At 33.7% G+C, this 15,685-nt stretch overlaps 2 protein-coding genes across 2 annotated transcripts; both read right to left on the minus strand.

Annotated features, from left to right (window-relative positions):
- Positions 1-5,692: 5,692 nt before the first annotated feature.
- On the minus strand, positions 5,693-7,622 carry LOC132192274 (ubiquinol oxidase 1a, mitochondrial). The gene is made up of 3 exons (XM_059607550.1): positions 7,499-7,622; positions 6,077-6,565; positions 5,693-5,981 (listed from the first exon to the last, which is right to left on the minus strand). The coding sequence occupies exons 1-3, from the start codon at positions 7,559-7,561 to the stop codon at positions 5,922-5,924; spliced, it is 612 nt and encodes a 203-aa protein (XP_059463533.1). The 5' UTR covers positions 7,562-7,622; the 3' UTR covers positions 5,693-5,921.
- A 5,589-nt stretch (positions 7,623-13,211) lies between these two features.
- LOC132191442 (ubiquinol oxidase 1a, mitochondrial) lies at positions 13,212-15,190 on the minus strand. Its single transcript, XM_059606455.1, has 3 exons — positions 15,067-15,190; positions 13,672-14,160; positions 13,212-13,576 (listed from the first exon to the last, which is right to left on the minus strand). The coding sequence occupies exons 1-3, from the start codon at positions 15,127-15,129 to the stop codon at positions 13,517-13,519; spliced, it is 612 nt and encodes a 203-aa protein (XP_059462438.1). The 5' UTR covers positions 15,130-15,190; the 3' UTR covers positions 13,212-13,516.
- Positions 15,191-15,685: the final 495 nt, after the last annotated feature.

Here is a 15,685-nt window from a genome sequence, read left to right on the forward strand (position 1 = left end):
AGTTAAAAGCATATATCAAATTTAGAAGAAATTTCTCATTAATATTGTTTTGTTAAAGATACCTATGAATAGGAGAAGAAATATTGTTAATTTTTTTTTTTTTTTTAAAAAAAAAAGCAGGTTTCGATGTTCCCTTCAAAAGTTAATCCACGTACAAAATCGTGTAAAGTGGCGATATGATTTATTGCCGGTGCCCCTGGTAGTGGGTTTAGGAATCTGAAGCTCCTCCTTAACGATGCGATTAATCCTCGACGCCCCTGAGGTAGTGGGTATAGGAATCTGAAACTCCTTACCCTTGGGTGTCACGCAGCAATCTATATATATATTTATTCGGTGGTCCATCTTTTTTAAAACTTATGAGTCAACTAAAAATTTCATAAAGAGACTTAACATGGTCACATATGTCTCCAATAGGTAGTTCAATCGACTAGGACCACGCCTAATGAAGTGATGGTCACTAGTTCGAATTCCCCTCCCCCTCTTGTGTGAACATGTCAAAAAAAAAAAAAAAAAACATAGTCACATATGTTACAACTTTTTTAATGGTTGGAATTTAATTTCACTCTTTTCTCTTTTTTGTAAAAAACTTAAAATTAAATCTTGAACGTTGAAAAAATTTATAGCACATACACTTTTATTTTATTTTTTTAACGATACCTAAGCCAAATCTAGTTTAATAAAAGTCGACAAGAATGATTATTAAAGTTACAATCATCTTTAGGCTTCAGGCTATTTCTTATTCTTCTTTTTTCCAGTAAACTAAACGAAAATCCTAAATGTATGGCATCATTGCACTCCTCTCTACTTTGTCATGCTTGAATATAATTTGGTTTCTTATTTGGGGGACGCCAGATCCACGTCATCAAAGTTTGACGACATGGTACTGTTGACACGATGTCCTCCATGTGGGGGACGTCGTTTCAACAGTAGAACGGCATCTCTAAAGGTGCCGTTTACTGTTTAAACAACACCTATTTGATAGGTGTCGTTTTTATGACAAAATGACACTATATAGTGTTATTTTCTTTTAACAACTCATTGTTCACAGGAAGAGGATCTCTCAATTTCAAATCTACTCCATTTTTAAATAACACCTATTTGATCGGTGTCATTTTTATGACAAAATGACACTACATAGTGTTATTTTCTTTTAACAACTCACTGTTCATAGGAAAAGGATCCTCTCAATTTTAAATCTCCTCAATTTTTTCTGTTTAATACATTTAGAAGGGTAGTGTTGTCCAAAAGTTTGAATCTCAAAAAAATTTGGACAACAACACTATTATTTTAAATGTACTAAATAGAAAAAATAGAAGAGATTTAAAATGAAAGAGCATCCTTTTCCCTGATCACACCACAAAATCAAAGAATTTTTGTAGTGAAGGTTGTCTCCAACTTCCAAAAAGTTCCCAATCTCATTTATGGAATAGGATTGTCGTCAATATGGTAAGGTTGTCTCCAACTTCCAACTTCCAAAAAGTTCCCAATCTCATTTTTGTAGAGAAGGTTGTCTCCAACTTTCAATATTGAGATAGTTCAGAAGATCATAAAAAATGGAATTTCTTGTATTTTTACCCTTTTTCTTTTTTTCTTTAAAAAAAAAAAATATTATTCCTCATCTTTCTTCTTATTTGACGGAAATCTCAGAAACATCAGAGAATGGGAATCAAGCTTACAACACACAAGTCAAGAATGCAGACTTTTTTTTCTTTTCTTATGAATTAAATAATATTTCATTCAACAAGTGAACCAACTACAAACAAACAAACCAGCAAATGAGACTCATTAGAGCCCCAAACACCAAGCTAATAAACGAGAGACCCCCTCAACGAAAACACAGAGAGAAGCTCAAAACCATTAATCTACGTCTGCAGAATAAAAGCCAGAAATCAACCCAACAAATCCATTAGGAAGATTTAGATTCCATTGTTGACGCAGAGCAACATTTTCCAAAATCAATGACCACCTCAACAACCACCACCTCCACCACCTCCACCACCACCTCCACAAAACAGTACCACCACCTCCACAAACTGTACCACCACCACCACCTCCACCACCTACACAACCACCACCACCTCCACAACCACCACCACCTCCACCACCTCCACCACATACACAACCACCACCGCTATAGCCTCCGCCTGCACCTCCAGCTGCAAAACCAGAACCGCCTCTTCGCTTGCGAGGTTTTCTAGAGCCATCATCACCATCACCACAAGCAAAGATGGCCATTGATATAATTGAGAGAGACATGATGATCATGCAGATCAACAAAAGTAGGCCACCCGAGCTCTCCATCGCAACACCTGCATCACCGACATGGGCACCAAAATCTCTCGCCATTTGTGGGATTTCCTTCTCTTTCTATGGTTTTTGATAGGTCAAGTATGTGCCTCAACAGCATTCAAGTTTAAAGACGTCTGCTAGCTTCACGACTTAATGAGCCTCATTAATGAGGAAAAGGTGTTTAGTAGCCAGATCTCAAGCTACCCTCGTCCATATGGAACAAGGTCATCTCCAATTCATTATGGACCGGAGAATATCCAGTTCATAATGAGGATTTCTCCTTATAAATCTTATAGCTAAAAATGGAACACATATCCCACTAATAAAAATAATAATAAAATATTATTTTAAATTAAAAAAAAAATTAATAAAAAAAGAAGAAAAAAGATGGAGGTGGCCATGGTGGTTGGCCACCCCCATTTCAGGTAGGGGTGGCAGAACCACCCCATGGCCCTGTAAGGGTGGTTGGCCACCCCCCAAGACTCTTTAAGTGGTTGGCCATCCTCTTTTGCAAATGGGGTGGTTCGCCATGGGGGTGGTTCGGCCACCCCTTGGCCGACCATGGGGGTGGCTCCCCTACCCAAAATGGGGTGGCCAGCCACCCCCTTCTTTTTCTTCTTTCTTTATTACTTTATTTTTTATTTTTTATTTTTAATTTAAACTAATATTTTATTATTAATTTTTTATTGAGTGTATGTGTCCCATTTCTAACTTAAGATTTCTGAAGAGAAATTTACATCATAAATTGGATATTCTTCAGTCCATTATGAGCTGGAGAGGATCCTGTTCCCATCCCATTATCAAGTGAGGCTCTCATCCATTTCATTAAATTTTGAAACAGCTGGCATATATCAAGCTCTCATATATATATATATATCAAGTTTACAACACATAATTTCATAGATTTTTGTTCAATTTAACGAAAATATTTGAATTGATATTTTTTTGAAACATTAAAAAATACATTACTAATTTTTAAATATTAAAATTTAAATTAAAAAAGGCCTAAAATTTCATGCGAATAAAAGTAAATTTAACCCTTTTCTTTCGGAAAAATGGAAAAACTAAGTTATCGTAAGTTTTCTTTTCTTCTAAAAAATGAGGTTTTGATTGATTGGAAAGCTACATGTGTAGCGAAAATGACTTGAATTTATCAAGTCTTACGTGGACCCCAGAATATTATTTATTATTATTATTATTATTTTTTTTTTTTGTCTCTAGCAACAATAGGTATTTTAGTTACTCAAAATTCACTTTTTTGTATTTTAGTTACTAATTTTTCAATACAAACTGGAATAGACTATCTATTCAATTCTCTACTTTCTTCAAATATTATTTTTATTATTTTTTAGCCATTATTGTGTGGATGGGGGAGAGAGAGAGGGGGTAGAAGGAGAGGGAGAGAGAAAAAACAATAAACAAATTTTTCCAGTGTCTAACAGTTTTAAAGCATGTCCAAAAGAGTAGTTAAATTCACCACAATAGTCAAATTTGACTATTTTTGTATTTTTTTTTTTCCTCTTCAATAGAATAGGCTCTTTAACTTTTTTGATCTATTTTACTATAGTAAATATGTAAAATAGTATATTTACTGTTCACAACTACAAAATTTTTTAATCATTTCTCTCTCATCCCTTTCACCTTTTTCTCTCACTCGCTTTCTTTCTCTATGATAAAAATAATACTAAAAAATAATATTGAATTAGAGTTGAGAGTTAAAATAACTATTCTATCGGAGTATGTTGTGAAAAATTAGTAGCTAAAATAGAAAAAGTGGTATTTTGAATGGCTAAAATAGCCACCCTTGCTGTAGATGCACTTAATAGGCTACTTAGCCTATTTACTGTAGCAAAATAGTTGGAAAAAGTTAAGAAGCCTAATCTGCTGGAGATGAAAAATGACTTATAATAATCAAATTTGACTATTATGAGCCATTTAGCTATTCTTTTAGAGATGTTATTGGAAGTTTTCTTTTCCTTCACAGTGAAGCACTTGCCAACTTTTCTATATATATATATATATATATATATAGAGAAAAGTTTGCCATTCGGTCAAGGAAGCGAGAGACAGCAGCAGCTTGTAAAGAAAAAAAAAATAGAGAGAGAGCAACACAGCAGCCTTGTTTTTGAGAGAAAAGATAGTAAGCTTTAGGGAATTTGAGAAAATTTCCCTTTTGTATTTTTTATTTTTTGTGTTTGTGAGCTTCGGTGTATTGGGGCTTTTAGGTTTGAGTGATTTTATTTGTACTCCATTTTTTGTTAGTGAATTTCTTCCGAATCGTCTCCGCCAGTAGATGTAAAGTTGTTAAGCCGAACCACTTAAATTTTGATGTCTTGTGTGACTGATTATTAATTTTTATTCTACTATTTTTTCTGCTTTTTTCCTTGGATAGGTATTGTGAAAAAGCCTGCTACATATATCTTATAATTTTTTCAACAATTCAGATTTAATTTCATTCTCTTCTTTTTTTCTCATGAAAAATTTAGAATTAAATCTTAATTTCTTTTTTCTTTTTTTCTTTTTACGATACCTAAGCCAAATCCAATTTGATAAAGGTTCATAAGAATGATTATATATTAAAGTTACAATCAGCTTTAGGCTTCAAGCTATTTCTTATTCTTCTTTTTTTTTTTTTCCAGTAAAGGAAACGAAAACCCTAAAATGTATGAAATCCTCGCACTCCTGTCTACTTTGTCCTGCCATTTCTACTATGATTTGTTTGTTGGTTGGTCATTTCTAGCGAGGTTATCTCCAACTTCCAGAAGGCTTGCACCAGGCACAAGTAATTGTGAATGAGGACCCATCTTGCTTAGAAAGCTAGGCATATTTGAGTATATTTTGCAATTACTTCAGAGATTTGGCCTTTATGGGAAAAGTAAGAGAATTTAGCCATAACACTTTTTTTTTTTTTCTAATTTTTATTTACGGTAAGGAACCCCTCCAAGGCAATGATACTTTGTGTACCCACTCATGTCGAGTAAACATCGGATTCATGTAAAGCACTCCCTCTACACAGATCGGGTAATACTCTGACTTCATCAACAAAATGGCCTCAAGAAATTATTTGCACTCAATGGAATTCAACCTTAAACCTGATGAAATGCCACCAAGACCAAGACTCTTACCATTTGAACCAACTCCTTCGAATTTTTAGCCATTAACTTTAGACAATAGAAAACATTATTATATTTGGCCAAATAACAGCTTTAGAGATTTTAAACATGCCTTTACCTTTTGCACCCTATCCTTAATTTGTAACCTAAACTCTTTGTTTTCTTTTAATTTTTAATCATCTTTATCACTTACGTTTTTCACATACTCTTTCATTTAGCAATATTACCTTTAGAATTACAAATAGTTCTTAGTTTTCTGTCTACAAATATGAGGAAGGTACCTTGTTCAACCTTAATTGACATATATAAGTCTACAACCATAGTGAAAAAGGGAGATGTTCACACCCAAGTAACTCCATAATGTATTTACAACAAAATCAAATTGATAGCAGACCATATGTAGATGCCAGATACCATCATCACTTCTGAAAAAAACACTTATTTCATGTCAAGAAATTCTCATGCTTTCTCCTTTTTTTTTTTTTTTTGTTCATGTAATCACCCAAAATTATAGGCTTCTCAGTGATAACCAACTGGAGCAGGAGACTCCCTCAACTCACGTCCTTGATAATGTATGTCCTGCAATTCAACATTTGCAACACAAAAAGACTAAACATACAGAAGAGCTAAAGGGGGAAAACCTGCAACAAGCAATGAGATCATTTTTTACTTACAGATGCAAAGTGGTTGACATCGCGGTGGTGAGCCTCATCCGCTCTCACAACCATGACAACGTCACGTAAGGTTGAGTTCGCGGGCAGCTGCCAGTAATCGATGGCAATGGCCGGAGCCGGCACATTCTCAATGGTGCCCTTGTCGAGTTCCTTGAGGAACTCGGTGTAAGAGTGTATTGCCTCCTCCTCGAGGTAACCCACCACACGGTGAGCGAATTTCGGAGATATCATATAGCCTAAGAAGTAAGCATTGAAGAAAACACCTTGGACAGTAAACACAAGAGCGCGCTCGTACCACCTGGGATTAGATACCTCCATGAAGGTCATGAGATGCATACGCTCATTCTCAGCTTCTTCCAGCAGGGCTTTGATCCACCCGCCGCTGTGCTCGAAGCGCCTCAGTGACTTGCAGTGCAGCAGCAAGCCACCCACCATGCCTGGAACAGCAGCTACAGTTTCTAGCATCATTGCCCGGCAGCCATATCGCCTCTGTAACATATATACAAACACATAGAAGAAGGAAATTTAATTCATCTATCCAAGGGAATTTCAAACATAAAAAACACATGGGAATATGCAAATTATGCGCCCAAAATGACACAGGAAAGCATGGCTGACTTTGTTTCCAAATTCATTGGAAGCCAACAATAGTTTCACAACTCCCTCTTTATGTAATAACTGCTAACATGTTTCTAAATTTTTTATAAAAGCATATTTGAGATTGCGTTTAAGAAATAGAACTTTTAAGTAAAAAATGTTTTTTGGAAAAAACTTTATTTTAAAGTTTTTGGCTTTTTGAACCCTTAAAAGGGCTTTCAATTTTTTTTACCAAACGGCTACTTTTTTGTTCAAATGAATTTTTTAAGTGTTAAATACACTTTTAGACCCCTCAAACGTTCACCCAAACAAACCCTAAGCCAATGATATACTATTAAGCCTGTTCGACAACCCAAACAATTTTCTTTACTTTTCTCTCACAAAAAATTCAAAACCCGTTTCACATTTATATCACATTAATCAATTTTTTTTTTTTCTCACAAAAAATACAAAACTCTTTTTCATCTTTATATCACATCAATTAATTCTCATTTGTATTACAAAAAACAAAAAATAAGAATGGTTTGCCAAACACAAACACAAATTATTTTAATTTTAATTACATGAAAAAATAAAAAATAAAAAAAAATCATCCATTGAACCTCAACCATCCATCCCAATAAGATAATCACCATCCAACAACTTAAAAACTTAACAATTGTCCTCGACAAAAAAATTGAAAAAATAAAAAATATTAAAACATTTGAATCAAAGACATATAATAAATAAGACATGCTCTTTAATCGGGTGGAGACAAAATCTGAAATAATTTGCAAGAAAAGAGGCCCTCCGATTAAATAATATAAAAAGAAAATAAAGAAGAACCTGAAAGAATAAGTCGGTGGGCCATCTGAGGGATTTGACGGTCCAATAAGCCAATTTGTCCATAAACGTCGCAGGTACGTGGTGCTTATTCAGATCTATCGAAAGATCAGCTTGGTACGCCTCCCATGGCTAATTCCATCGTCAATATACAAACCATAACATAAATCATTAATTTCCAACACAAATCAAATTTTAAAATAATTACCAAAAAAAAAATATAAATCCTTTTACAGAAATTCGTTCTTATAATATTTTATTTAAAAATATGTATATTTCAGAGATTCTCAAAAAAATATGTATATTTCAGCTTAAGCTGATATAACTTACCGACCTTAAGTTCAGTAAGCAAGTGTAAGTAACTGAGTTTGTATTGTGGGCTGAATAATTGTTTGTTGCGTTTAGTATGGCTGATCCATAACCCAACAGTTTTATTGGTAATTTTCTTTAATAAAAGTGGTAACCGTTGTTGTATTAAGTATATATATATATATATATGTGTGTGTGTGTGTGTGTGTGTTTGTGTCATTAGAATAGGAAAGGCAGAGAAGAAAATGTTTGTATTGTGATATTTTTTCGGCCCTAAGTGGAGATTTGTATTGTAGTTACTTCCACGCTAAATGGAGATTATCAGTTCATTTTTATTGACTCTGACCTGGATCTATCAGTGCCTTAATGGCATTCAAGTTTTAAAAAGTCTACTTGACGACTTAATGACGATAAGGTGTTTGTTAGCCACACATATATTTCATTTTCCTTGAAATTTAATGACTACTTCAAAGTTCAAACAGGTAGCAAGTTTCCCGTCTTCCATCTGGATCAGAAATAAGAAAGATTATTTCCTATAACTCTTTTCTCCTCATTCTATTAAAAAAAAAAAAAAAAAAAGTAGCAAGTTTCCCTTGAGCTGTCATATTTTCTTTTGCTCGGGTCCACGTATAATGGCATTCTTCATTGAACTAAATGACATTCTTCTGTTAATTGGGTCCACGTATGTCACTATCTTTCTTTCGGAAAAAGCAAAAAAAAAAGTCATCTTAAGTTTTATTTTCTTCTAAAAAGTCAGGTTTTGATTGATTGGAAAGTTATATGGAATTGGTTGGTTTGTTTGAAGCTAAATTTAAGAATTCAAAATGAAGGTATAAGATATACCAAAAGTGAACCTATTGAATGTATGTCCATCATTTCAATTTAAGTTTATTAAGAGATAAATATTTCTAAACTTTTTTCCTTGAATTTGGCGGAGGTGTTGTGAAAAAACCTACTATATATATGTATGTTACAACTTTTTTAATGGTTGGAATTTAATTTCCCTCTTTTCTCTTTTTTGTAAAAAATTTAGAATTAAATCTTGAACGTTGAAAAAATTTATAGCACATACATTTTTTATTTATTTATTTTTATTTTTACAATACCTAAGCCAAATCCAGTTTAATAAAGGCAAATAAGAATGATTATTAAAGTTACAATCATCTTTAGGCTTCAGGCTATTTCTTATTCTTCTTTTTTCCAGTAAACGAAACAAAAATCCTAAATGTATGACATCGTTTCACTCCTCTCTACTTTGTCATGCTTGAATATAATTTGGTTTCTTATTTGGGGCACGTCGTTTGCAGAGTGACACAGCAGTTCCACGTCGTCAATGTTTGACGACGTGGTACTGTTGACACGACGTCCTCCGTATAGGGAACGTCGTTTCAACAGTAGAACGGCACCTCTTCACTGTTTAAACAACACATATTTGATTGGTGTCGTTCTTATGATAAAATGACACTATATAGTTTTATTTTCTTTTAACAACCCATTGTTTATCCTCTCAGTTTCAAATCTCCTCTATTTGTTCTATTTAGTGTATTTAGAAGAGTAATATTGTTCAAAAAGTTTGAACCTCAAAAACAATTTGGATAATTTTAGACAACACTACTATTCTAAATGCACTAAATAGAAAAAATGAAAGAGATTTAAAATGAAAGAGCAACCTTTTTCCCTGTTCACACCACACGAAATCAAAGAATTTTTGTGGTGGAGGTTGTCTCCAACTTCCAAAAAGTTCCCAATCTCATTTATGATCATAAATGCAATTCATGTATTCTATGCAATATTGAGATAGTTTAGAAGATCATAAAAAATAATGGAATTTCTTGTATTTTTACTCTTTTCCTTTTAATCTTTGAAAAAAAAAAATACATTATTCCTCATCTTTCTTCTTATTTGACGGAAATCAGAAACATCAGAGAATGGGAATCAAGCTTACAACACACAAGTCAAGAATGCAGACTTTTTTTCTTTTCTTATGAATTAAATAGTATTTCATTCAACAAGTGAACCAACTACAAACAAACAAACCAGCAAATGAGACTCATTAGAGACCCTCAACGAAAACACAGAGAGAAGCTCAAAACCATTAATCTACATCTGCAGAATACAAGCCAGAAATCAACCCAACAAATCCATTAGGAAGATTTAGATTCCATTGTTGACGCAGAGCAACATTTTCCAAAATCAACCACCACCTCCACAACCACCACCTCCACAACCACCATGTCCACCACCACCATCATCTCCACCTCGAGGTGGATAATCAATATTACCGCCGCTTGGCTTGCGAGGTTTTCTAGAGTCGTCATCATCATCACCACAAGCAAAGATGGCCATTGATATAATTGAGAGAGACATGATAATCATGCAGATCAACAAAAGTAGGCCACCGGAGCTCTCCATCGCAACACCTGAATCACCGACATGGGCACCAAAATCTCTCACCATTTGTGGGATTTCCTTCTCTATCTATGATTTTTGATAGGTCAAGTATGTGCCTCAACAGCATTCAAGTTTAAAAACGTCTGCTAGCTTCACGACTAAATGAGCCTCATTTAATGAGGATAAGGTGCTTGGTAGCCAGATCTCAAGCTACCCTTATCCTTCTTATTAAGTGAGGCTCTCATTCATTTCATTATATTTTGAAAGAGCTGGCATTAGGGCTGAGTGTCGGTCAGTAATGTCGGTATGTGAAAAAGTGGCAAATTTGTCGGTAAAGTCGGTCGAAACATTTGAATTAGAAAAACTTAATGAAATATGACTTTGTAACCCTCTAAATGAGCTTTCCAACGCCATTAATTATGTCCCCATATGATGTCAGAATCGCTATATATGTCCCTTTTGTTAAAGCAAATATGATTGAAAATTGTCTTCTATCAACAACCTTCATTATTCGAACTATGGCCCATGAAGGAATGTGGGTCAAACACGGTAGAGGATTTTTTCCGATCCATTTTGGATTGGAGAATATCCAATTAATAATTAGGATCTCTCTAGAGAGATCCTAAGATCATAAATGAAACATATGTCCCATTGATAGAAATAATAATAAAATATTACATATATTTTAAATTTAATTACAAAAATAATAATAAGAAGTTTTAAAAAATAATAAAATAGTAAGGGGTGGTCGGACCACCCCAGTTGGGCTTGGGGTGGCCCAGCCACCACCTGGTGTGTTTCGGCTACCCTAAGTTTATTTATTTATTTTTTCAATATTTATTTATAATTTTTATTAATTGGGATGAAAATTTTTGAGTTAAGTTGAAATTTTTTGAGTTGAGTTGAATTGAGTTTAAAAAATTGCCAAACATGAATTTAGAAAAAATTTCAGTTTGAGTTAGAAAATCTTGCTTCCCAAACAAAGCCTAAGTATTTTAGTTACTTCAAATTCACCTTCTTTATATTTTAGCTACTAATTTTTTAATACAAACTCTAACATACTATCTATTCAATTATCTATTTTCTTCAAATATTATTTTGTAACATTATTTTTATTGTCTTTTAGCCATAGTTGTGTGGATGGGAGAGAGAGGGGGTAGAAGGAGAGGGAGAGAGAAAAAACAACAAACAAATTTTTCTAGTGTCTACAGTATTAGAGCATCTCCAAAAGAGTAGCTAAATTCACCATAATAGTCAAATTTGACTTTTTTTTGTACTTTTTCTTTCTCTCCAATAGATTAGGCTCTTTAACTTTTTTGATCTATTTTGCTACAGTAAATAGGCAAAAGAGTCTATTCACTATTGACAACTACAAAATTTTTTAATCACTTCTCTCTCATCCCTTTCACCTTTCTCTCTCACTCCCTTTCTTTCTCTATGATAAAAATAATACTACAAAATAATATTTACTTAGAGTTGAGAGTTAAAATAGCTATTCTGTTAGAGTGTGTTGTAAAAAACTAGTAGTTAAAATAGAAAATGTGGTATTTTGAGTGGCTAAAATAGCCACCCTTACCGGAGATGCTCTTAATAGGTTAATTGGTCTATTCACTATAGCAAAATAGTTGAAAAAAGTAAAAAAGCCTAATATGCTGGAAATGAAAAATGGCTCACAAAAACAATTGTAGATTTCTTTTTTTTATTATTATTTATTTTGGACAAACAATATTTCTTTTTTTTTTTACTTCGCCCCTTTGCATCAAAAGAGCAAGAGCTGCTGTCGGTATTGGAAACGTGTTCAGTTCTTTGTTCCATTCCGTAGCGCGAAATCCAGCTTAAGCCCTTCCGATCACCCGAGAAGCCCTCGATGAACCGCCTATAGTATTATATATACTTATATATAAATAAATATTTTTAAGTATAACTAATCTGAGGAAGAATTGGTGGTTTTATTTGTACTTTATGTTTTGTTAGTGAATTTCTCGTGGATTGTCTCCACCAGTAAATATAAGGTAATTAAATCGAACCACTTATATTTTGGTGTCTTGTGTAACTGATTATGATTTTTGATTCTAATATTTTTTCTGCTTTATTGACAACTCTTTTCCTTGGATAGGTATTGTGAAAAAACCTGCTACATATATGTTATAATTTTTTCAATAATTCAGATTTAATTTCATTCTCTTCTTTTTTCTCATGAAAAATTTAGAATTAAATCTTAACTTTTTTTTTTCTTTTTCTTTTTACAATACCTAAGCCAAATCCAATTTGATAAAGGTTGATAAGAATGATTATATATTAAAGTTACAATCAGCTTTAGGCTTCAAGCTATTTCTTGTTCTTCTTTTCTTTTTCTTTTTTTCCAGTAAAGGAAACGAAAACCCTAAATTGTATGAAATCCTCGCACTCCTCTCTACTTTGTCCTGCCATTACTGCTATGATTTGTTTGTTGTTTATTTCTAGCGAATCTCCAACTTCCAGAAGGCTTGCTCCAGGCACAAGTAACTGTGAATGAGGACCCATTTTGTTTAGAAAGCTAGGCATATTTGAGTATATTTTACAATTACTTCAGAGATTTGGCCTTTATGGGAAAAGTAAGAGAATTTAGCCATAACTTTGAGGAACCCCTCCAAGGCAATCACACTTTGCGTACCCACCCACGTCGAGTAAACCTCGGATTCATGTAAAGCACTCCTTCTACACAAATCGGATAATACTACGGCTTCATCAACAAAATGGCCTCAAGAAATTATTTGTACTAAATGAAATTCAACCTTAAGCCTGATGAAATGCCACCAAGACCAAGGCTCTTACCACTTGAGCCAACTCTTTAAAATTTTTAGCCATTAACTTTAGACAGTAGAAAACATTATTATATTTGGCCAAATAATAGCTTTAGAGATTTTAAACATTCCTTTACCTTTTGCGCCCTATCCTTAATTTGTAACCTAAACTCTTTGTTTTCTTTTAATTTTTAATCATCTTTATCACTTTCGTTTTTCACAAACTCTTTCATTTAGCAATATTACCTTTAGAATTACAAATAGTTCTTAGTTTTCTGTCTACAAATATGAGGAAGGTACCATGTTCAACCTTAATTGACATATATAAGTCTACAACCATAGTGAAAAAGGGAGATGTTCACACCCAAGTAACTCCATAATGTATTTACAACAAAATCAAATTGATAGCAGACCATATGTAGATGCCAGATACCATCATCACTTCTGAAAAAAACACTTATTTCATGTCAAGAAATTCTCATGCTTTCTCCTTTTTTTTTTTTTTTTGTTCATGTAATCACCCAAAATTATAGGCTTCTCAGTGATAACCAACTGGAGCAGGAGACTCCCTCAACTCACGTCCTTGATAATGTATGTCCTGCAATTCAACATTTGCAACACAAAAAGACTAAACATACAGAAGAGCTAAAGGGGGAAAACCTGCAACAAGCAATGAGATCATTTTTTACTTACAGATGCAAAGTGGTTGACATCGCGGTGGTGAGCCTCATCCGCTCTCACAACCATGACAACGTCACGTAAGGTTGAGTTCGCGGGCAGCTGCCAGTAATCGATGGCAATGGCCGGAGCCGGCACATTCTCAATGGTGCCCTTGTCGAGTTCCTTGAGGAACTCGGTGTAAGAGTGTATTGCCTCCTCCTCGAGGTAACCCACCACACGGTGAGCGAATTTCGGAGATATCATATAGCCTAAGAAGTAAGCATTGAAGAAAACACCTTGGACAGTAAACACAAGAGCGCGCTCGTACCACCTGGGATTAGATACCTCCATGAAGGTCATGAGATGCATACGCTCATTCTCAGCTTCTTCCAGCAGGGCTTTGATCCACCCGCCGCTGTGCTCGAAGCGCCTCAGTGACTTGCAGTGCAGCAGCAAGCCACCCACCATGCCTGGAACAGCAGCTACAGTTTCTAGCATCATTGCCCGGCAGCCATATCGCCTCTGTAACATATATACAAACACATAGAAGAAGGAAATTTAATTCATCTATCCAAGGGAATTTCAAACATAAAAAACACATGGGAATATGCAAATTATGCGCCCAAAATGACACAGGAAAGCATGGCTGACTTTGTTTCCAAATTCATTGGAAGCCAACAATAGTTTCACAACTCCCTCTTTATGTAATAACTGCTAACATGTTTCTAAATTTTTTATAAAAGCATATTTGAGATTGCGTTTAAGAAATAGAACTTTTAAGTAAAAAATGTTTTTTGGAAAAAACTTTATTTTAAAGTTTTTGGCTTTTTGAACCCTTAAAAGGGCTTTCAATTTTTTTTACCAAACTGCTACTTTTTTGTTCAAATGAATTTTTTAAGTGTTAAATACACTTTTAAACTCCTCAAACGCTCACCCAAACAAACTCTAAGCCAATGATATACTATTAAGCCCGTTCGACAACCCAAACAATTTTCTCACAAAAAATTCAAAACTCGTTTCACATTTATATCACATCAATCATTTTTTTTTTCTCACAAAAAATATAAAACTCTTTTTCATCTTTATATCACATCAATTAATTCTCATTTGTATTACAAAAAATAAGAATGGTTTGCCAAACACAAACACAAATTATATTAATTTTAATTACATGAGGAAAAAAAAATAAAAAAATCCATTGAACCTCAACCATCCATCCCAATAAGATAATCACCATCCAACAACTTAAAAACTTAACAATTGTCCTCGACAAAAAAACTTGAAAAAATAAAAAATATTAAAACATTTGAATCAAAGACATATAATAAATAAGACATGCTCTTTAATCGGGTGGAGACAAAATCTGAAATAATTTGCAAGAAAAGAGGCCCTCCGATTAAATAATATAAAAAGAAAATAAAGAAGAACCTGAAAGAATAAGTCGGTGGGCCATCTGAGGGATTTGACGGTCCAATAAGCCAATTTGTCCATAAACGTCGCAGGTACGTGGTGCTTATTCAGATCTATCGAAAGATCAGCTTGGTACGCCTCCCATGGCTAATTCCATCGTCAATATACAAACCATAACATAAATCATTAATTTCCAACACAAATCAAATTTTAAAATAATTACCAAAAAAAAAATATAAATCCTTTTACAGAAATTCGTTCTTATAATATTTTATTTAAAAATATGTATATTTCAGAGATTCTCAAAAAAATATGTATATTTCAGCTTAAGCTGATATAACTTACCGACCTTAAGTTCAGTAAGCAAGTGTAAGTAACTGAGTTTGTATTGTGGGCTGAATAATTGTTTGTTGCGTTTAGTATGGCTGATCCATAACCCAACAGTTTTATTGGTAATTTTCTTTAATAAAAGTGGTAACCGTTGTTGTATTAAGTATATATATATATATATATGTGTGTGTGTGTGTGTGTGTGTTTGTGTCATTAGAATAGGAAAGGCAGAGAAGAAAATGTTTGTATTGTGATATTTTTTCGGCCCTAAGTGGAGATTTGTATTGTAGTTACTTCCACGCTAAAT

Source organism: Corylus avellana, chromosome ca9 (genome assembly GCF_901000735.1).
Source record: "Corylus avellana chromosome ca9, CavTom2PMs-1.0".
NCBI lineage: Eukaryota > Viridiplantae > Streptophyta > Magnoliopsida > Fagales > Betulaceae > Corylus > Corylus avellana.

Coding starts and splice junctions, on each gene's coding strand:
- LOC132192274 (XM_059607550.1), bottom strand. CDS start 7,561: ATGGACAAATTGGCTTATTGGACCGTCAAATCCCTCAGATGGCCCACC. Junction 6,566..7,498: donor CCACCGACTTATTCTTTCAG/GTTCTTCTTTAT, acceptor TATATGTTACAG/AGGCGATATGGCTGCCGGGC. Junction 5,982..6,076: donor ATGTCAACCACTTTGCATCT/GTAAGTAAAAAA, acceptor GTTGAATTGCAG/GACATACATTATCAAGGACG.
- LOC132191442 (XM_059606455.1), bottom strand. CDS start 15,129: ATGGACAAATTGGCTTATTGGACCGTCAAATCCCTCAGATGGCCCACC. Junction 14,161..15,066: donor CCACCGACTTATTCTTTCAG/GTTCTTCTTTAT, acceptor TATATGTTACAG/AGGCGATATGGCTGCCGGGC. Junction 13,577..13,671: donor ATGTCAACCACTTTGCATCT/GTAAGTAAAAAA, acceptor GTTGAATTGCAG/GACATACATTATCAAGGACG.